The sequence below is a fragment of the Hevea brasiliensis genome, chromosome 9 (genome assembly GCF_030052815.1).
Source record: "Hevea brasiliensis isolate MT/VB/25A 57/8 chromosome 9, ASM3005281v1, whole genome shotgun sequence".
In the NCBI taxonomy this organism is placed as follows: domain Eukaryota; kingdom Viridiplantae; phylum Streptophyta; class Magnoliopsida; order Malpighiales; family Euphorbiaceae; genus Hevea; species Hevea brasiliensis.
This window is the reverse complement of record NC_079501.1, coordinates 95,467,565-95,491,088: the sequence shown is the minus strand read 5'-3', so window position 1 is coordinate 95,491,088 and position 23,524 is coordinate 95,467,565. Positions and strand designations below refer to the sequence as shown.

At 33.4% G+C, this 23,524-nt stretch overlaps 1 protein-coding gene across 7 annotated transcripts; it reads left to right on the top strand.

Moving 5' to 3' along the window:
- The first annotated feature begins 1,156 nt into the window (after positions 1 to 1,156).
- Positions 1,157 to 21,847, top strand: LOC110650929 (CSC1-like protein At1g69450). 7 transcript variants are annotated; one of them, XM_058154022.1, is made up of 11 exons: positions 1,157 to 1,301; positions 2,801 to 3,133; positions 14,142 to 14,297; positions 14,805 to 14,868; positions 15,150 to 15,359; positions 16,632 to 16,811; positions 17,462 to 17,760; positions 18,275 to 18,551; positions 20,353 to 20,622; positions 21,234 to 21,467; positions 21,589 to 21,847. In XM_058154022.1, the coding sequence occupies exons 2-11, from the start codon at positions 2,853 to 2,855 to the stop codon at positions 21,748 to 21,750; spliced, it is 2,133 nt and encodes a 710-aa protein (XP_058010005.1). In that variant the 5' UTR covers positions 1,157 to 1,301; positions 2,801 to 2,852; the 3' UTR covers positions 21,751 to 21,847. The 7 variants fall into 7 exon arrangements, with proteins under 7 accessions (XP_058010005.1, XP_058010006.1, XP_058010007.1 ...); XM_058154023.1 differs by lacking the exon at positions 14,142 to 14,297; XM_058154024.1 differs by lacking the exon at positions 15,150 to 15,359.
- The last annotated feature ends 1,677 nt before the right edge of the window (positions 21,848 to 23,524 follow it).

Sequence of the window (23,524 nt, the reverse complement as noted above, 5' to 3'; positions counted from 1 at the left end):
ACTACGGGCTTCGGAGGCTTTAAGCTGGCCCAAGTCCTAATGCCGGTCTGGCCCATAGGTTGGGTCGTGACACTCTTAGTATTTGATATTCTAAGCAAGAAATGACAACCAAGCAATTTTTGAGATCCAAAATTTAGTCCAATCTAGTTTTGTTTAGCAATGTGGCAGTTTCTTTCCACATCCTGACAAATATGTTCGATGAGAAATCAAGCAACGTACTAAGAAAACTAAAAAAACATCTTGAAATAATAAAAAAGATGTTGCTTCATTAGTTGCCACCTTTTATGTATGTATGTATGCTGGTATACAATTAGCTTTAACAAATGAAATTCAAAATAGGCTAATCAAATTGTTGAGTCATTTAAATTAATTATACTTTGAATAATTATGCAAGTAAACATGAATAATTTATTTTTTTGAATCAATTAGGCTCTAAATAATTCAAACAAATTACTATTTTAGACAATATGAAGCAAACACAATAAGCAAAGAAACTTCATTTTGAAACTAGAGGAATCTTTCCTTCTAATGAAGTAAGGAATCAAATATTCATCGTTACATAAAAGAAAATAAATTGATCAAACTTGATTTAATAAAAATAAAAATATCATCTTATGAATAATAATATATTAAATCATACAATATTTTTTAGTTATTAATGATTAAGTAAGCTTGAGAGAGATTTTAAGTTCAAATTTAGTGATTATAAGTGTATTATTTGATCCGAAATCTTAAAATTTATTATTTAACTTTCATTATTTTTAGGTTATTGTGAGAATTTATAGAATAATTAATATGATTAGCTAATAATTAAGATACACTTTTAATAAAAAAAATAAATAAAAATTAAATTTATTAAATTGAAAAATTTATTAAATTGAAAAATTTATTAAATTGAAAAATAAAAATTAAATTTTGAAGATGATAGTCTGAGTCGCTGTGCGTTGACTTGTGGTAGTTACCGAGGTGATCACCGTTTAAAGCAGTTGACCTGTGATTGCCCTTCTCTTGCGAATTCCCCAAAATCTCCTTGTTTTCCGCTGTTAGAAACACGTAAAATGATCGTTCACTGTCACAATACGTCGCCGTATTTGCGGGGAAAAGAAACGAACATGTTAGCGGTATTTCTGGTAATTAAACAAATCCAAGCAAGCATAGCAACCGTTGCTTTTGCTAGTCTCCCATTGCAAAGCGCCAAATGCCAAAGTCGGTTTCTGCTACCAAATTATACTCCAAAAATTCTTTAATTAGTTCTGTAAAGCATTCGCTGATCATCGACAGCGAAATCGAAACGACACGAGGTTGATTTCTTCGATTCACGGCTCTCTCTCTCTTTGTATATCTAACATTTTTTTGCTGAATTTCTTGCTCTTGATTATCTGGTTTGTTTCATCAATTGCTTTCCAAGGGTTTCTTTCTCTATCAATTTGTGTTTATTGAGCTTATATTGGGGGAAAAAGGCGTAAAATTAGCTCTTAATTTGAATTTTCTTTTGTAGGTTTGTTTAATTACTGTTGGCAGTAGAAGCAGCCTTGATAGGCACATTTAGTTATGATTTGGAACGAATGTGAAATGATCATCATGTCTTAATCATGATGTTGAGTGTATCTTTGGCTTATTTGTTTGTTTGTTTCGAGTTTTTGGTTAAATTGTACTCCTGTTTTAGTTTCTAATACCTTGTTCATGCATTTGCTCTTAAACACCAACTCATTTGTTTGACTAGTCTTGAGTATAATCACATGAAAACATGAATTATATCAATTATTTCACAGTCTAAGTGTACCTTTTAATTGCAGAGATATATTGCTTTACAATTTGTTGCATTTGAGAGTGTTATCGAAGGACCAAAAAGAAAAACCAAAAATGCAAACACACTTTTTTTTTCTTCTTCTTGTTATTCAGTTTTCTGCTCCAATATTAACAGTAACAAAGGCTTCCTTAATTTATCTTTTATATAGAACTTTTTCAAGAAGGAAATTGCCCTTTGTTTTTTTTTTTTTTATATTACCCGAAGTGCCACCTCTTGACCCACATGGGTGACCCAGAACCAAATTACTTCAGTTTAGTTTGTTTAACTTTTAGTAGAATGTGTTGTTGTTTGATTTCTGGTAATGGATTTTACTTTAGAGTGTATTGTAACCTGCAATTGGGTTTAGGGGAAATTGATTCAAGAATGATATACTTTGATTTCTCAAGAAAATTATTGATTCAAATCATTGACATGATATTCAACTTGTTTGAACTCTCATTATTGAATTCTAGTACTTTCTTTTTAAAGAATTTATTTATAAGTTCTGTCAATTTTGTAAAAATTTGACTTAATTATAATTAATTTCATGGAATTGAAAGTTATGCAATTCAGAATAATTCATTAGGGTCCAAACATGTTAAGTGTGAATTTGTTAATGAATTCTATAAGGGTTCATTTGGATAAGCATGCATTTAAAATGACTGCGCATCTGAATTTGCATTTTTAAGTGAAAAAAAATCATAAATTTTCAACATGATACTAAATGCAAATATCTTGTCATTTAAAATCCACCTCAATGCAAATGGAGCATAAAATTTTATGGAATTCATTTAGTCCAAAAATCCTCTACATTCTATTTTCTTTCAACATTTTGGATTGGATTCTAGTATCATCCAGTTGTAACTTCCTGCACATGTCAATATGTTTGTATCATTTAAGTTTTTGCAGGGTGTTGTACTCTCTAATCCTTGGTAGATCGTTTAGATTTTCTAGTTAATTCACTGTATTTAGTTGTTAATCATTAAGTATTTGTCTTGTGCCTGGGTGCAGTTTAGGGGTTGATTGGTCATCATTCATATGGTATTGAGATTGCTGTCACAAAATGCTAGTCTCTGCTCTTCTAACATCTTTGGGAATAAATTCTGGTCTCTGTGTTCTATTCTTCATACTGTACTCCATTCTGAGGAATCAACCAAGTAATTACGAAGTTTATGTACCACGCTTGCTGGTTGAAGGGAATTCTAAACGGAGAAGTCATTTCAACCTAGAAAGGCTAATACCTTCTACTGGTTGGATTAAAAGAGCATGGAAACTATCTGAAGAAGACATATTGTCATCCTCAGGCTTAGACGCGGTGGTTTTTATGCGAGTTATTACCTTCAGGTAATTTGAATCCTTTCTGAAGCTGAATTTCCTTTTCTAACAAATAGAAGCTCTATTTTGGATTGACCCTTTTATTCTTTTGTTTCCTTGGATTTAGGAACAATTAATGACCGACAACTGTAGATATTCATATTTTGGTTATAAAAGTTTTGGATGTTTTTATGTTGTTTTGCTGGGGTTAGGCAAGTAAGCTATTATTGGTTACTTCACCTTCTTAACCTAATTTTGACTATGTGACATGAGCTGACAGAGGTAGTCATTTGACAAGCATCTATGACATGAACATATTTTGAACTTGCCTTTGGGTCAACAAATATCTTGAGTGTCAGGACTCAGGAAATATAATCCGACCTATCTTCTAAGAGCTATTTGTTTTGATAGCATAAGTTTTTTAAATTTCTACCATGCGAACGTCAAAGTGAAAATGTGGCATTGGCTGTTACTTGGATATTCTTAATTTTCCTGTGTTCATTCTAACATAATGCATTTAGGGTGAGCATTATACAGAAAAGATAGGTTTATGGTTGAGAGAGATAGGGAGTACTGAAGCAAAGCTTGAGAGTGAGAAGCTAGCAGATTGATTTAGGTGGGCTTAACGTGGTCTTCCTGAAGGAACGGAAGCGTGAAAAACACAAGTTTATACCATTGAATTCAAAAATTTTCACCTAAGGTCACATGCATCATGCAAGATTTATTTTTATCTATTTGATTTCAATGATAAACAACATATTAAAACTCTTTTAATATGTTTTTGGATCTGTATTTGCCATTTAAGATTTTAAAATTAATCAGATTAATTTTAGAACCCTAGATTAAATCAAGAACAAACACACTAACCTCTTGATGCACTGCAGTGTATTTGCGCCTTTGAGATTCGTCTTCAGGACACCAAATATTGTCCCTTTAGCTTGTCCACACCAAGAACACCTATGACAGCCCTTGAATAGCTTCTAAAGCTTTTTCTATTATTTAAAAAATCAAGTTCTACCTTTTAAGAGATTAAAGATGTAAACAGGACACTAGAAACAATTTCTAGTATTTTTAATTCAAGAGATTGTTTGCTAATCTCTTGGAATGAATGAGAGATGAAGAAGAAAAGAAGGAAGAGGCAGCCAAGGGGTGACGGCACCTTTGGGAGCAACAGCTTGTATGTTTTATTTTTCATAACAACACTCATATAGCTAGGTCACCACTTAAACCCTTGAAACATGTCACCCTTTGATTGGTTCTAGGTTTAATTGACCCAATCACATTGTGCCAAGTGTCAAACCTATATTTAATCTTAATTTTAATCATCTTACATGATTAAAAAACATTGGGCAAACTTATGTGTAATGCCATGTGTCAAATGGTGTCACATGTCACCCTGTGAAATGACCAAAATGCCCCTGTGTCTTAATTTTGAGTTCTTAACCCAAAATAATTATTTCTCCTTTTCTAATCAATTTATATCAAATATAAATTAATTAATTAATCTCTATTAATTAATTTCTCATTAATTAAATTCATATTTAAACACTTTAAATATAAATTTAACTTATACTTTACATCCAATAATCTAGATTTGGTTTCAAGTCATGCTAGGGACTTTGCAATCTAATTGCAAACCAAACCTATTTAATTAATCAATTAAACTTTTTAATTAATTAATTAAATCATATTTAATTAGGTGATAACTTGTGTATGTGTGTGACTTACTAGGCTCATCACTAATTGGCAATTAGATATGATATCAACTCTTAATATCATCAGAACTCTTTCTTACCATAAATGATTTCTCTAAATCATTTTATGCACCTCATAGACCATGGTTAACACCTAGCATAGCATGTCATGGCCACCCAATTAGTAATAAGGTTTACCTTAAATGAACCTATAATCATATGTTACCATGCACTAGAATCTCTCTATTACAAAATCCCAACTCAAGCTGGAGTCATAGTTTATGTCAAACTCCATTTGCTATGAATATTATGTTCTCTTTTAATTCCAGTTCTTGATTAAAAAGACTTTCTAATCAGAAACTCTTTTCTGATTAAATCTATCTGTCCTGGCCAGGAACTTGAAACATCAAGAACAATTAAACGAACATAGGATTTTATCTCTATTTACTTAGAGGAACAGATTCCATCTTGATGAACACCTACCTCCATATATAACTAGTAGGAGCCAACACATGCCCATATACCTATACACAGTACAAGTATGAAAGTAGTATTAAACTCAAACTACCTATATACAAGATAATTGTGCTATCTTAGGTCTAAAGATTATATGCACTGATATGATTTATAACAAAACATTGACAAGAGTAAACTCCATGTGTTTGTCATAAGTGTCACTGGTTCGGCCTACTTATCATTTATAAGTGCCTATCATGTTTGTCATATGGTATGAGACTCACCATTCCATCTTATTTTTATCTTATATAAATAATTTGGGAACAAACATGAATACAATCTTTCTTGATAAGTCATGTCCTTATTATGAAGTATTCTCGATTGTGAACCTATTTATGATACTTTGTACTAGAAACACTATCACTCATATTCTTAACAACTTAAGAATAGAATTTCTAACAAAATATCAATGGACCTTTTCTATTACACATAAATATCTTATGTAAACGGAAAAGTGAAAATGCCTTTTATTAATAAAAACATGTACAAGATACATACTAAATGATATGCTCTAGGGCATACTACTAACAATCTCCCACTAGCACTAGAGCCATTTATTACAATATCTTAGACCCATCTTCTCAAGATGTCGGTCTAGCTGAGTCTGTGACATAGGCTTAGTGAATGGATCAGCTGGATTTTCAGCTGATACTATTTTTTGCATGGCTACATCACCTCGTCCAACTATTTCTCTGATAATGTGGTAGCGCCTTTCTATATGTTTGGATTTCTGGTGAGACCTTGGTTCCTTAGCCTGTATGACTGCTCCATTGTTGTCACGTATAGTGGGCTGTTGACTCAATGGAAGGAACTCATGTAAGTTACATCACGAATTTCTTTATCCAAACAGATTCCTTTGCGACATCGATGCGACAATATACTCACCTCGATAGTGGAATCTGCGATCGTGCTCTGTTTGGAACTCTTCCAACCGATCGCACCTCCATTACAAATGAACACATATCCAGAGGTAGACTTTCTATCATCGATATCTGATTGGAAATCAGAATCAGTATAACCATCCAATTGCAAGTCTCCACCTCCATAGATCAAGAATAAATCCTTAGTTCTTCTCAAGTACTTAAGGATATTCTTGATAACTATTCAGTGTTCCAAACCTGGATTGGATTGATAGCTGCTAGTCAAACTAACAGCATATGCGATATCCGGCCTAGTACACAACATTGCATACATTAAGCTTCCAATAGCCGAAGCATATGGAATCCTGGCCATCTTATCTCTTTCTTCAGGTGTCTTTGGAGACATCTCTTTAGAAAGGTAGATACCATGTCTCACTGGTAACAATCCTTTCTTGGAATCAAGCATGTTAAACCTCTTTAACACCTTTTTCAAGTATAGACTTTGGGATAAACCAATTATTCTTTTCGCTCTATCTCTATAGATGCAAATCCCAAAAATATAGGTTGCCTCCCCTAAGTCTTTCATGGAGAATGTATTTGACAACCATACCTTTACAGTTATCAGCATACCTGTGTCATTACCCATCAACAGTATGTCATCCACATATAAGACAAGGAAAGTGATAGCACTGTTACTAACCTTCTTATATACACATGGCTCCTCATTTTTTATAAAACCAAAGGATTTAATGGCTTCATCAAAACGGATGTTTCAACTCCTCGAAGCTTGCTTCAACCCATAAATGGATCGCTTTAGCTTGCATACCTTGGAACCATCTTGGGATTCAAAACCCCTAGGTTGTTCCATGAAAATGTTTTCTTCAATGTATCCATTGAGAAAAGCTGTTTTGACATCCATCTGCCAAATCTCATAATCATAGTATGCAGCTATTGTTAATAGAATCCTAATTGATTTAAGCATGGCAACAGGCGAGAAAGTCTCCTCATAGTCGATTCCTTGCCTTTGACGAAACCCTTTTGCTACTAGCCTTGCCTTATATGTCTCTACCTTTCCATCAGAACCAATTTTCTTCTTGAAAACCCATTTGTTACCTATAGGTACAATACCTTCAGGTGGGTCAACAAGATCCCAAACTTGATTCTTATACATGGAATCAATTTCAGATTTCATAGCATCAATCCATTTTAAAGAATCTATATCTGATATAGCTTCTTCATAGGTGAGTGGATCATCTCCATGATCTACTTCTTCATGAGTAGACAACTCTTGTTCTTCTTCATGAAGGAAACCATATCTCACTGGTGGGTGAGATACCCTGGTTGTTCTACGAGGAACAGCTGTAGATGTTTCATCAACGGGTGTAGGTTGACTAGATGGATCTATATCCATCTGATCTGTTGGTTGGTCAGAATTCTCTAATTCCAACTCTATTTGCCTTCCTTTGCCTCCTTCTTGAACAAACTATTGTTCAAGACATATGGCATCTCTACTCACCACAACCTTTTGTGATGTAGGCAAATAAAAATAATATCCAAAACTATCTTTTGGATATCCAACAAATCGACCCTTTTCTGATCTGGTTTCCAATTTATCAGTGTTCAGCTTTTTGATATAAGCTGGACAACCCCAAATCTTAACATGCTTAAGACTTGGTTTTCTTCTATGCCATATCTCATAAGGTGTGGAAGAAACTGATTTTGATGGAATCCTATTCAGAATATACAAAGTTGATTCTAATGCAAATCCCCAAAAGGAGTCAGCTGGGAAACAATGCCATACTCTCTCAAGTATTCATCAAATTCTGTACTCAAATATTCCCCTCAACGATCTGATCGAAGAGTTTTAATACTCTTTCCTGTTTGATTTTCTACTTCAGATTTAAATTCTTTGAACTTTTCAAAAGATTCATGTTTGTATTTCATCAAATACAAATACCCAAACCTTGATTATCAGTAAAGGTAATAAAGTAATGAAAACCGCCTCTAGTCATTTCCTTAAATGGACCACATACATCACTATGTATTAGCTCCAAAATATTTTCAACCCTTAGCCCTTATCCTACAAAGGGTGATCTAGTCATTTTGCCCTGAAGGCAAGATTCACAAGTTGGAGTAGGCTCAGAGCCCAATGAGGATAGAATCCCCATTTTCTCCAGTTTTGCAATCCTATATTCTGCAGCATGACATAACCTTAAGTGCAAAATATGTTTTGAACTTGAGTTGGTTTTCACCATGGCATTGCATTCATTTAGATCACTTGCATTCATTTTGTGTTTGTCATTGTTATCTAAATAATAAAGACTTTCATTCATATAACCCGAATCAACATATTTATTTCTAAAATAAATATTGCAAACATCATCTGTGAATTGAAATTTATAGCCATTTCTAGTCAAACTAGATATAGAAATGATGTTCTTAAAAGCATCAGGTACATATAAAATATTATCCAAACACAAAACATGTCCAAACATATAAAAAGATTTAGATCTTATGGCAAAAACTTCAACAGTTGAACCATTGCCAATCCGGACTCTAACATCTTGAGAACGCAAGCTGCTACTATTTGCAAGTTCCTGCATATCATTAGAAATGTGAGAAATGACACTAATATCTAAAATCCAAGTTGTAGATGAACTATGAGTATCAGCAGAATCTAAATAACAAGATATGGACATACCTTCCGAAAGTTTATCCTTCCTGTCCTTCAGAGAAGCAAGATACTCTGGGCAGTTCCTTTTCCAGTGCCCATCCTTCTGGCAGTGGAAACACTTTCCTTTGCCTCCATCAGCTTTAATCTTCCCTTTCCGTTTAGCTATTTTCTTGGAAGAACCAGGAATCTGAGGTTTCTTTTTCTTATTACCCTTCTTCTTGTTGGACTTTCCAGCAAAAGAAGATGCAATCAAAGCTACATCCTTTCCTTTATTGCCCGGCATATTCTTTTGGGCAATAACCAGCATGTTGAGTAAACCAGCTAAGGTGCATTCCTGTTTAGTCATATGGAAATTTGTCACAAAATTCCCAAAAGACTCAGGAAGGGACTGAAGGATCAAATCCGTCTGTAGTTGGAAATCCATGTTGAAGTCAAGATGTTCCAACTGCTCAATCAGCCGAATCATCTTGTGGACATGATCCCCAACATTCTGTCCCTCAGACATCCTCATGCGGAACAGCTGCCTAGATATCTCATACCTAGCATTCTTACTGTGCTCACCTTGCAACTCTTGTAGGTGAAGGAGGATCTCACTCGCACTTTGCATGTTCTCATGCTGCTTCTGTAACTCATTACTCATGGAAGCAAGCATGTAACACTTAGCTCTCATATCATGCTCCTTCCACTTGTCCAAAGTTTCATGTTCCTCTTGAGTGGCCTCTGGAGGTAAGGGACCAGGAACATTTGAATCTAGAACATATCCTATATGTTCAAGGTTCAGGACAAGTTTCAAATTTCTTAGCCAATCAGAGAGATTAGGTCCTGTCAACCTAGTGTGATCAAGTATGCTTGCAAGGATATTGGATGGTGGTGGTTGTTCTGTACTCATTATTATTAGAAAATTAACTGCAGAAAATAACTAAATTAATTAGTAAATGTATCAAGTAATTAACCAAAATGATTATGGTCTTTTAATGAAATTGGTCCTCCCACTAACTTAGCGAATCCTACACTTCCAAAGTAGAAAACGGAAATCCTAGTTGGATGGATTTCTAGTGGGTGATTGAATTCTTATAATTCTATTGATCATGCTTAGGTACATCCGTTATTGGAATTACAATAAACTATATGTAAGCAACTCCTTGCCTATCACATCTCATGTGAGGTTCAATCCTTTACCTAGCCCCTAATGCTCAAAATCTCAGATACATCCATTATTGACTTATCTTGCATTAGTTAAGTTGATCCCATTGAGCCAGTAATTATGCAAATAATTTTAATGTCCTCAGGTACATCTAATATTGGTCACCAAACCATTTACATATTTACAACATCTCATGCTTAACAATTATTCTTAAGAAAATCTCTTAAATTAATTGCATCTTATGCAACTATTTAAAATTTCTTAAAATAATTGCCCCAATGGAGGGCCCATGTTATAATTACTTTAATTATAGTATTTCCAACTTAATCATTTATTTGGAAGATTTTATGGTCATCCTAATTGCTATTAAGGTCTTACTTTGCACATTATCCATTTAGCATGCATATATCATATAATTGCATACATTCCCATACATCTCATGCATTCATGGATAAACAGTAAATATGATATGATCATGGACTTTCTAAGGGATTCAATTCTGAGCCACCAAGAATTGAATCAGGGCATTCCTAGGTGCATTTCATTTATTCATTTTACAAGAGTTGCTGAAGGAGTACAAAATCAACACTTGATCTTGAATTCCTCCCACTGGTCCCACCAATGCTCTCGACCTCCTTGAACTTCTTGCAATCCAATATTACATAGTAATCCTTGGCATACCAAGGCGAATTTACAAGAACTTAAATAAATGAAATTACAATCCAAAAATTATTACAAACTTAATAATACATGCCCAAAATAAATTAAAATAAATTAATATATATGCAATTCCAAAGAAACATAAAAGAAATAAATCCAATCACATTGGTCTTTTATAGTCCATGATTATCCATCATGCATATCACTATTTAACAATTAAATAAAACATACATACTTAAATTAAATTGAATATCTCATATTCAACTTAAAAATTCAGATTTGAATATGATTCAAATAAATTTAAAATTCAGATTCGAATCTCATTCAAACAAATTTAAAAATTCAGATTTGAATCACATTCAAACAACCTTAAAAATTCAGATTTGAATCACATTCAAACAATTTTTAAAAATCAGATTTGAATCACATTCAAACAATTTTTAAAAATTCAGATCTGAATATTATTCAAACAATTGTAAAAAATCAGATTTAAATATGATTCAAACAACTTTAAAAATTCAGATTTGAATCACATTCAAACAACTTTTAAAATTCAGATTTGAATCACATTCAAATAATTTTTAAAATTCTGATTTGAATCAAAATTTAATTATATGATTAAAATTCTAATTAAACAATTTAATTAGACATAGTATGAGCTTTTAGATCATACAACAATTGCAAATTAAAAAGTCAAACCTTGAGCCACCCATGGAACCACAAACCTTGCGCACCATTAGGTGTTCTCTTGCATGCCGCCACACATCCATTGCAACCAGCAATGGATAAATCATCTCATGATCAAAACACACAATTAAATCATATAATCAACAATCTAAATAGCAAATATAGTGGCTCTGATACCAATTGAAGGAACGGAAGCGTGAAAAATAAAAGTTTATACCATTGAATTCAAAAATTTTCACCTAGGGTCACATGCATCATGCAAGATTTATTTTTATCTATTTGATTTCAATGATAAACAACATATTAAAACTCTTTTAATATGTTTTTTAGATCTGTAGTTGCCATTTAAGATTTTAAAATTAATCAGATTAATTTTAGAACCCTAGATTAAATCAAGAACAAACACATTAACCTCTTGATGCACTACAGTGTATTTGCGCCTTTAAGATTCGTCTTCAGGACACCAGATGTTGTCCCTCTAGCTTGTCCACACCAAGAACACCTATGGCAGCCCTTGAATAGCTTCTAAAGTTTTTTCTATTATTTAGAAAATCAAGTTCTGCCTTTTAAGAGATTAAAGATGTAAACAGGACACTATAAACAATTTCTAGTATTTTTAATTCAAGAGATTGTTTGCTAATCTCTTGGAATGAATGAGAAATTAAGAAGAAAAGAAGGAAGAGGCAGCCAAGGGGTGGCGGCACCTTTGGAAGCAGCGGCTTGTATGTTTTATTTTTCATAACAACAATTATATAGCTAGGTTACCACTTAAACCCTTGCCACATGTCACCCTTTGATTGGTTCTAGGTTTAATTGACCCAATCACATTGTGCCAAGTGTCAAACCTATATTTAATCTTAATTTTAATCATCTTGCATGATTAAAAAACATTTGGCAAATTTATGTGTAATGCCATGTGTCACCATCTCATGATGCCACATGTCACCCTGTGAAATAACCAAAATGCCCCTGTGTCTTAATTTTGAGTTCTTAACCCAAAATAATTATTTCTCCTTTTCTAATCAATTTATATCAAATATAAATTAATTAATTAATCTCTATTAATTAATTTTTCATTAATTAAATTCATATTTAAACACTTGAAATATAAATTTAACTTATACTTTACATCCAATAATCTAGATTTGGTTTTAAGTCATGCTAGGGACTTTGCAATCTAATTGCAAACCAAATCTATTTAATTAATCAATTAAACTCTTTAATTAATTAATTAAATCATATTTAATTAGGTGATAACTTGTGTATGTGTGTGACTTACTAGACTCATCACTAATTGGCAATGAGATATGATATCAACTCTTAATATCATCAGAACTCTTTCTTACCATAAATGATTTCTCTAAATCATTTTATGCACCTCATAGACCATGGTTAACACCTAGCATAGCATGCCATGGCCACCTAATTAGTAATAAGATTTACCTTAAATGAACCTATAATCATATGTTACCATGTACTAGAATCTCTCTGTTACAAAATCCCAACTCAAGCTGGAGTCATGATTTATGTCAAACTCCATTTGCTATGAATATTATGTTCTCTTTTAATTCCTGTTCTTGATTAAAAAGATTTTCTCATCAGAAACTCTTTTCTGATTAAATCTATCTGTCCTGGCCAGGAACTTGAAACATCAAGAACAATTAAATGAACATAGGATTTTATCTCTATTTACTTAGAGGAACAGATTCCATCTTGATGAACACCTACCTCCATATATAATTAGTAGGAGTCAACACATGCCCATATACCCATACACAGTACAAGTATGAAAGCAGTATCAAACTCAAACTACCTATATACAAGATAATTGTGCTATCTCAGGTCTAAAGATTATATGCACTGATATGATTTATGACAAAACATTGACAAGAGTAAATTCCATGTGCTTGTCATAAGTATCACTGGTTCGGCCTACTTATCATTTATAAGTGCCTATCATGTTTGTCATATGGCATGAGACTCACCATTCCATCTTATTTATATTTCATATAAATAATTTGGGAACAAATATGAATACAATCTTTCTGGATAAGTCATGTCCTTGTTATGAAGTATCCTCGATTGTGAACCTATTTATGATACTTTGTGCTAGAAACACTGTCACTCATATTCTTAACAACTTAAGAATAGAATTTCTAACAAAATATCAATGGACCTTTTCTATTACACATAAATATCTTATGTAAACGGAAAAGTGGAAATGCCTTTTATTAATAAAAACTTGTACAAGATACATACTAAATGATATGCTCTAGGGCATACTACTAACACTTCCAAACCTCTGTTTCTTGCCTTTTCGTCTATGCCTCTTCCATTTGATAGATCACCAGTTCTTAACAAAAGATATTATATGCCATCAATGATTATCAATAAATTCGTGAAACTAATAACAAATATTTAAGGCAACTGGACTGTTGTTGCGCAATTCCTTGTCCAGTGGGTTCAGCTGCCTGTTTGCATGCATAGGAATCTAGGCAACCGCCTTTCAACTTTAACTTTTCAATTTGTGGGTCATGTGCACAATCCAGAATCCACATTGTTCTGGTACTACTTATCAGCTGCAGCTAATATTTTTCCGTTGTGCAATAAAATCCCTATCAGTTATATACTATGTTTGTGTGCATGTGTATATATATCTTGTTTTCTTTTGAGGCAGATACATCAGTGCATGCTATTTTGCTGCATTATTTGTTGCTATTATGTTGATTTGGTTCTTTCTTGTATTTGTTTTCTCATTTCATCTAAACTCAAATTCATGCTCATAGTTATCTTAATACTGCAGTTTGAGAGTGTTTTCATTTGCTGGGATAATAGGGGTCTTTGTTCTTCTTCCGGTGAACTGCATGGGAACTCAGCTTCATGAAATTGACTTCGAAGATTTGTCAAATAATTCTTTGGATGTGTTTACCATTTCGAATGTAAACAGTGGCTCAAAATGGTAATTTCCACCTCCAACTCAATTTGTTTCAGAACAGTAATTGTACTGAGATTACTATTCATTCATAAGAATTAAGAATGTCTTTGTTACTATAGAACCTAGTACTTTTCTCTAAGTAGGTCTGGGTTTGACCTGTTTGGTTCCAGGCACAACCCAGTCCGTGGCTAGGTCTACCCATTTATAATTTGTAACTCACAGTATCTTCTCCTGTTTAATTTTGGTCAATTGTGTTAGAAAGTTACCACTTTTTTCTTGTTCTGACAGGAGTTAGTAGGTTTTATGCTTTGTTTCTGCCACTCAACTGGAATTTTAGGCATACAAGTTATTTATTACTATTATTGTTATTTTTGTATGAGGCATATTAGTTATGGAAATTGGCTTTTCAACTATATTAAAAATCTTCAAAAAAAAAACTGAGGTGATAAACTTTATGAGTACAAAGGAAGTCTAAGTGCATGACTAATGTCAGTATGAAGAAAAACTCATGACTTTTGGCCATTTTGGCAGGTTGTGGATTCACTTCTCTGCTGTGTATATCCTTACTATTTTCGTCTGTTATCTACTTTATCATGTAAGTTTAATTCTATGCAGTTACAACTTACTATGTATGCTTTTTAGCAGAATTTGACTATCTCCAACTCATTGTGCCCATTAATGGACAAGTTTACCTTTTCTATGATTGGGTGATAAATTAAATTTATATTTTGGTGATAGATATATTATTGTTATTGTGGAAAGGAACCTATATTTTGGAGGAACTAACTGTTATTATCTTTTAAATTAGTGGTAATTGTATAGATAAATCCATTGATTGATGTATGAAATGGTGCTGAGTGATATTGTATTGTGCAGGAATATAAATATATATCTTCAAAAAGGATTGCTTACTTTTATTCATCCAAACCTCAGCCACGTCAGTTCACCATCTTAGTTCGTGGTATCCCTGTTTCGGTTGGCAGCAGTGTCAGTGAAAGTGTTGAGAGCTTCTTTACAGAGTTTCACCCTACTACTTATCTGTCGCATATGGTTGTTCGTCGAACTAGCAAACTTCGGAGTCTCATAGTATGTCCAGTTGTCTTTTTTTTTGTCCTGTTTCCAAGGTTGTTGTGCCTGAGTTATGTTTTCCTATTGGACTAGTTTTTTTTATATTTGAGCTATTGTGGAAGATCATGTGGTTATTTCAATGTAATGCATAGTTATGTATGGTATTGCATGACAGCTTGTGCTGTCTTGCAAGGGAATGGTGGTGGCATGTTTGTAAATTTGTAGAAATATAGTTTGGCACTTTAGCTATTGAATTATGATGTGAAAAATGGGTATCAGGCAAATATTAAAAAACAGTAGCTGAAAAAGTTCACAAGCCAACAATGGCCCATTGAACACTGAGTTTTAGGATTAAGAATGTGGGAGCTGCTTTGTTGGGCCATTTTAGAAAATAGTGCCTAGATAAAGGTCAGTACTCATTTATGGTCTAACTGAAGTGTGTTTTCAGGAAGGAAATCTGAAGAGAGTCCTATTGCATGAAGTGGCTACTTTCTTGTCTCGTGTCTTCAATGCGTTGGTTGCTTGTCCAAGACTGATTATCATAAATTCATAATAAGCAATAATATTTCTAAAAAGTGGTAATGCACTGAACAAAGAAACATACATGCATGAAAAGATTGGGATTGGGGTTGGGGGGGGGGGGGGGGGTGTTGTTGTGGGTGAGAGAGACAGAGAACACAAAGGCAATTATTAATTATCAAAATTCTCAATTTTTATCTTATCTTAATCACAACTTAAGGAGTCTGAAATTAGATGGATATTTATCGTTACATAAGAATTCAGGATGAGAATTGTAATTTCTCAAGAATCAATTAAAAATTTCAATTAAAAGACCAACTTCTCATAAGTAGTCATGCTATAAAGTCACTCTAGTTTTTATACAAGAATATCACTCTAGTTTTTTATACAAGAATGTCACAGAACGGCTCCTCAGGGAATAAAAACTCTTAAAACTGAAATTGAAATTCAACTATTAAGCTTCTTCAGTGACTACATTCTTCCATGGCTGGTGAAAAGTAGGCCTCAAGTTACCTAGTTCAAAATATAATAATAATTGTCTTTGAACTATCATCTAGCATAATAGTTGATATTTGAATTTGATAGCTCACCATGTTCTTTGTAGGAAACATGAAACATGCCACAAAGGGGAAAAAAAATAATAATTCATTATGATAAACTTTTCTAGGATCTCAAAATCAGTACTTCTGGTAACCTAGGAAACACACTTTCCTTAGATTGCTACTCAGTACCCCCTTTTCCCTTTTTTCTCATGTTTTTTCTTTTGTGTAGAACGAAGCAAAGACATTGTACAAAAGGCTTCTTCACTTGAGATCGGAACCCTCTCAGCATAAGTACATACGTATTGGATTTTTTGGACAAAAGGTTGATCTTGTGGATCATTATGAAAAGAAGTTAGAAGACATAGAGCAGAATTTAAGATTAGAGCAATCTGATTTATCATTGGCAGATGTGCTGTTCTTTTCACTTTAATCCTTTCAATAATCTTTCCTTTTTCCTTTTATGTTCTGTAATCTATCTTTACATCTTGTTTGACAATTCAAAGAGACACTCATGAAGGTGTTGGATCCTGTAAAGTTTTTACATGCATTACATTCATCAAATTTATTAACATCTACATTCAGCAGGTTAACCAACATATTTATATTGTATCTTAGGTAATTTTATCAATGCTTCAACATGTTCACCCTCTTTACGATAGAAGGAAACTCCTACATGTGTGTCAGTGGCCTACCTTCGTTCATCTAGACACAAAAGCATACATGAGTGTGTTGAGTGTTTGCTTTTGACTTTCTGGGAGTTTTTGTTTGGGATTTATTAGCATTACAGTTTTATAAGGCAGTGTGTGTGTGTATGTGCACGTGCGTGTGCGCGCGCGCGCTTGCGTGTGTGTGTGTATATTAGTCAGATCTTTATTCTTATGGTAGTTGCCATTGTGTAGTCACTGGAATATATTCATGCTAATGTTCATAATGCATATTTTTCTTATTGCTTTCCAGAAGTTGGTTTTTTGGCATTTTGATTAAGTTCTTTAGGTTTCACCCTTCTTGATATGTTGTCTGGTGCATTGGATTAAACCAAATTGCTTCTCTGTGGAAAAGGAAACTCGGGCTGCCTTTGTGTCCTTCAAATCTCGGTATGGAGCTGCCATTGCTTTCCACATACAACAATCAATCAACCCCATACAGTGGATCACGGAGCTAGCCCCTGAACCTGATGATGTTTATTGGCCTTTTTTTTCTTCATCATTCATGCGAAGGTGGATGTCTAAGCTTGTGGTTGTAGTTGCATGTATTCTTCTAACAATTTTGTTCCTTATTCCTGTTGTAGTTGTGCAAGGTCTTACTAACCTTAGTCAGTTGGAGATTTGGTTTCCATTCTTGAAAAGCATTCTAACCATGTGAGTAATGATCTTAATTTATTAGTTTCATCTTCTTTATTATCTTCATCATTATGAAAAGTACTTTTTCTCTGACAGTAATTAAAGTTGCTGTTTGGTGAACTCTTAGTTTTTGACATGCTGCACTTTCTGATTGTCTAATGTGACAATGGTTGCCATGTGGTACCACTTTTTATCAGTGTGCTACCTTGAGTTCACTTCTTATTAACTTTGATAGGTTCTTTGTTTCATATCACTTGGCATTCTTTTGTTCAAAGTAGGAAGCCATTGTGAATTCCTCTAAACAGATTAATAATGTCAAATGATGCATAATTAGAATAGCTTGAAGACATATAGGAACAGCATGGTTTCTTTTTAACTTTTCTCCCCCTGGCTTGGGAGAGTATTGTTGTTCTAACACCAGCAGCATGGCAACTTGTTAACAATCAATCAGAATTTTTTTGGAATTTTTTTATCGTGTCGTTTTATATTGTATTTGCTGTGGAATACTAAACTTTGCATGCATTGTTTGCAGCACATTTGTTAGTCAAGTAATCACAGGATACCTTCCCAGTCTAATTCTTCAGTTGTTTCTTAAGATTGTGCCTCCAATCATGGAGTTCCTTTCCTCCATTCAAGGATACATTTCTCACAGTGATATAGAGAAGAGTGCATGTAACAAAGTACTTTGGTTCACAATATGGAATATCTTTTTCGCAACCGTGTTTTCTGGGTCAGTGTTATACCTGGTTAACATCTTTCTTGAACCCAAGGATATTCCTGCAAAGCTGGCTGTTGCTGTTCCTGCACAGGTAAGATATATAACTCCATTGAAAAATAATTTGAAAATTTTTAATGAGAATAGAGGTTTTAAATTGCCACCAAGACTTTTGTGGTATCAGGTTAGCACCTGCTTAGTGCCCTTTAGTTTAGTTTTTAAAAATCCCTCTTAGGTGTTGAAAGAAATTGCTTATTGTTGGATTGACTTTATCAGATTTGTTTGACATATCTACAGGACATTAAACCTTGAAGCTTCAAATGTCTAAAATTACTGAATATGTAAAATATGTGAATGGGAACTAAATAAATCTGAATGAATTAATATTTGAACCTACAAAATAAAGAAATTAAATATGGAAAATTCAAACTCAAAGCAGTTGTTAGCTTTTTGAAAAATCTCAGAAAATAATTCAAATACCAAGATGGCTATGGTTTGTTACTTTGTTTGTAAAACACATTTGGTTACATGAACTATGGGAATCATTTGGATCTAAAAATGTTAAATTTAATGATTGCCATAATTTTATCTTATAAACAATATGTCTGCTGTGATTGTCCACTTCTTCATTGTTCTCTCTCTCTCTCTCTCTCTCTCTCTCTCTAATGAATCATCCACAAACAAGCACATTCCCAAATTTGCTTTCAAAACTAATATCATTTCATGTAGGTTTAAGTCTAAATTCAAACCCCTTAAACATAGATGAAAAGAAGTCCTGGAGTTTGGGGCCAATTTCAATTAAGATCTAAATGGTCTAGAATTTAAGAATTTTTTATTTTTGATTTGTAATTTCTGTAGTTTTCTTTGATGTTTGACAAAAGTAGTTTGAGATTATAATTACATATACAGTGAATTTTAATTTAATATATGAATTCATGAAATTGTTGAATACCAAGCTGGACTTTAGGAAAGTTTTAGATTTGGGGTTGATGTTCTAGGTGTAGTTCACATAGCAATAGTTACTTATAAAAATTGAACTTATAAACTTGTTTTGCTCAAAGGGGTTTTCTTTATACAGCACATTTGCAAGATTTCATGAAGAAATTAATCAATGAGTTGAAAAATCAAAACTCTGCCAAGATTTGAATTGAAATTCTTAAGTTATGAGAGATCAAAATGTAATGTAATGTAATGTTAGGACGTTAATTGAAGTTGGCCCTATACTTTAAGCTTTCTTTTGTAATTATCCTCAAAAGAATCAAGTGGTTTTGGATAAATTCTCGAAGTTCTGTAACAAAACTTTGATTTGTTTCCATTTCATCTTCATTTTTTTTACCATATTTGTGGATGAAATGAATTTACCTGATAAGCATTTTGCTATTGTTGCTTGACCTACAATGCAGGATGTTAAAGACCCATTTGACTTGTTATTAATATTATCTTCATTTCTATGCTAATTCACAAATACTTGTGCATTATGAAGCCAAGATAAATTTTTTAAGAAGTAAAGAAAATAAGCAAAAAATAAAAATGGTAGTCTCATTAGATTTGATTATTTTATCAGTTTGCATTTACACAAATAGGTAATGACCTAAAAAATTGAGTTTTTGAATCCTAAACAGATATCGGGTGCAGATATCCTGGATATAGTTTCAATTTGTTCATAGATATCTGATGTGGCTTGCATGGGAAAAGTCTATAAAAAAAATTTCTCCTGAATTTCAAAGTACCAGCTTTGAATGTGTTTCTATGTTGGGTTTTTTTTTTTTTTTTTTTTTCATTGGTGGTGGGGAGGAGGGGAAGAGAGCTTCATTAGCTTGTGTTTACAATACAACTATACAACTTACTATAAAATCTGTTTTATCATATTTATTTTATGACACATCTGTCTGTAGGCATCATTTTTCATTGCTTATGTTGTGACGTCTGGGTGGACAAGCACTGCTTCAGAGCTCTGTCGCATAATTCCTCTTATTTACTCTCTAGTAACAAGATTTTGCAAAAGTACAGATGAACTTGAAGTTCCATCTCTTCCTTATCACAGGGACATCCCAAGAATTCTTTTCTTTGCACTTCTCGGCATTACATATTTCTTCCTAGCTCCATTAATTTTGCCCTTCCTCCTGATGTACCTCTGTCTTGCATACATCATCTTCAGTAATCAGGTTAGGATCTTTGCAAGCTTTTCCCTTTTGTTTGGTTACTACTTATAATTTCACCTATTACAAATGCCTCATGTTAGTATAGACTCCTGTTTCCAATTTTTTATGAAATTTGAAGTAAGGTTATATATCATTCTGTAAGACAATTATTAAGTACCAATTGGAAAGTTAATTATTTTAGAATGGATAAAAATGCATTAATTGCGTGGGTTTATCTATCTTCTAAATGCAATATTGATATTGCATTCAACTTTTCTTTCTATAATGGTAAAGTTAAGATATAAAATCATGGAAGTGCACTTGACTGAATCCACAAGTAAGAATGTGCAGGGTCTTAGTTCATTCCTACTTGTAACAGATGTGGGAAAGTGGTTAATATTCTACTGAATGTGGGTGCATGTGTGTGAATATGTTCTTATGTTAGATATTGGTAGTAAGATTTTCCCCTTTCAGTTTGCATAAAAAAATTTTTGCCAGATCACTAACTTTTAAGTCACTAAAGGGATCAACACTTTATCACTGGTCTGCGTAACTTTAGTTCTAAAGATTTTTTATGTTAGCACTAGACCCTTACAATATTTTGATGAACTTGATACTTTGATTGTATCACACAGTTCAAAAATGTATACATGCCCAAGTATGAGACTGCTGGGAAGTTCTGGCCTATTGTGCACAATTCAATGATATTCTCTTTGGTACTCATGCATGCAATTTCAATTGGAATCTTTACACTAAAGAAGCTATCTATTGCATCAACTTTAGTTTTTCCGCTTCCAGTCCTCACGCTGCTCTTCAATGAGTACTGCCGAAAACGCTTTCTACCCATTTTTATTGCTTACCCTGCTGAGGTATGTTATGTGCCATACTTTTCCACCCTATGCCCGGGTGCATAATAGTCTTATTCACTTTGCTGGCTTTAGAGTTCCTACTTCCTAATAATTGTTTACTGGGCCGGGTTTATGTTTTTAGGTTTTAATGAAAAAGGACAAGGAAGAGGCAAACGACCCTGCAATGGCTGAATTTTTTGATAAATTGGTCACTGCCTATCAAGACCCGGCTCTATTGCCAATTCGGTACTCTGTGAACTCCAACAGTCTTAACAGTCCCCTTATATCATCTGCTGATGTTTGAATCTAAGTTATGATTAAATTTATATTGTATTGACTGGTAATGGCAGTTTCTATTATCTACTGCCATTTTGATGAGTGATGATCTTTTCCTGCCGTGAGTTGGTGTCCCAACGAAAAGCATTTTCCATACACATGCATACTTGCCTGGATGTATATATGTCCATTTGTGATAGTTCTTCGATTTTTTTTTTTTTTTTTAATTTTAAAATGTAAATTGGTTTGTAAATTTACCTTGAGATATTGGTGCATACAAGCATACGATCAACCCCAATTTTAGAAGCATGTTACTTGACGCATGAACTGATCTTCATGTATACTTGTCAAGAACAAATATTTGGTGCAATGCTGATGTACTATTGCCATTAAGATTGCTTTATTTGTGGAACACGTGGGTCCCACACCATGCTGCTATTACGGGGCAATAGTACCCTTGGAATGTTTTTTTTTTTTTTCTTATATTAATTAGCTGTGGTTTTTTCCCTAATCTAAGCATTGATTGAATTTTGCCCTATTATCCTAAGAAAGCAAGCTCAAGATTTTTTTATTTGGCAATATATTTCTAATAGGCTTAAAGCCATAAAAAATCCTAAACTATCGCGCATTTGACAATTCAATGCAAATACTAATCAATCTGAGACGATTTTAGCATTTGATTCTTCCAGCCTCAGGCAACCGGGAACTTAGATGACTTGGCAGTTAAAAGGCCAAAAATAAAAAAAAAAAAAAGAAATCCAAAACTCACCGTTCTAAGAATGCTCCCTCTTTCCCTCATTATTCTCTCACGCTGACTCACTCGTTCTTCTCTCTCCATCCCTTCTTTTTGTCTCTTCTAGAATGTACACCTCCTGGCAACTTCCATATCCTCAATAACCCCTCCCTCCTTCTCTTGATTATTCTCCCCCATATTCGTCCATTGCCTGATTCATCATCGCTAGCTCTCTCCTACAAATAGCTTCTCTAACTTTAGTCTCTGCCCTCGCCACATCACTGCTATGGCCATGAAGGAAGTCGCAAAGAAGGACAACGAGAATAGAGGACATAAGAGGCATTTGGAGTGAGGGAGATGGAGGTGGAGGACAAATATTTGCCTCGCTGCCTATGTTGGACCAGTCCCTCAGCAATCAAATACTCTGTTTATCTGCCTCTTTCCTCAGCTGGAAAAAAGGACCAGAAATACAAAATTTACCCAAATTTATTCAATCATCAATTTCATCCATATCACTATACGTTGCAAAGTCCGATTCAAATATAATCATAATAGGTAATCATGATTTTAAATAAAGGCTGTTACGTTCTGTCATTATTTTTACAGGAAAATAAGCCTACAGTTACTGTCACAGCCATTATATAATCATTTTTAATATTGGGTTTGTAAAGGTTGTTACTAGCTGTTGCTTGATAGCCTTAGCGGCCGTTGTTATTTTGGCTAATAATCTTGGGCATTTTGAGAGCAAATCAAATGAAGGTGCAACAAAAGGAAACTATTTTTTTGGGCAGAATTTTGTATTGGCTTATCCATGCACACGTTCTCTTTAGGCATTTTGCCATTTTTTTTCTCAATTTTCTTCACAATCAAGTGAGATTCTTCATTTTCTTGCAAATTTCTGAGCTCAATAACATAAATCATCAAATAGGCAGGGTGATTTGAATTGAAAAAGAGCAAAATAACATTTCAACATTTAAATTTTTGCAAACAATGAGTTATTTGTATTTGTTGGTATTTTTGCTCATTTGATAAAAAAGATTATAATTTATGTTAGGTCGTTTATTAAATT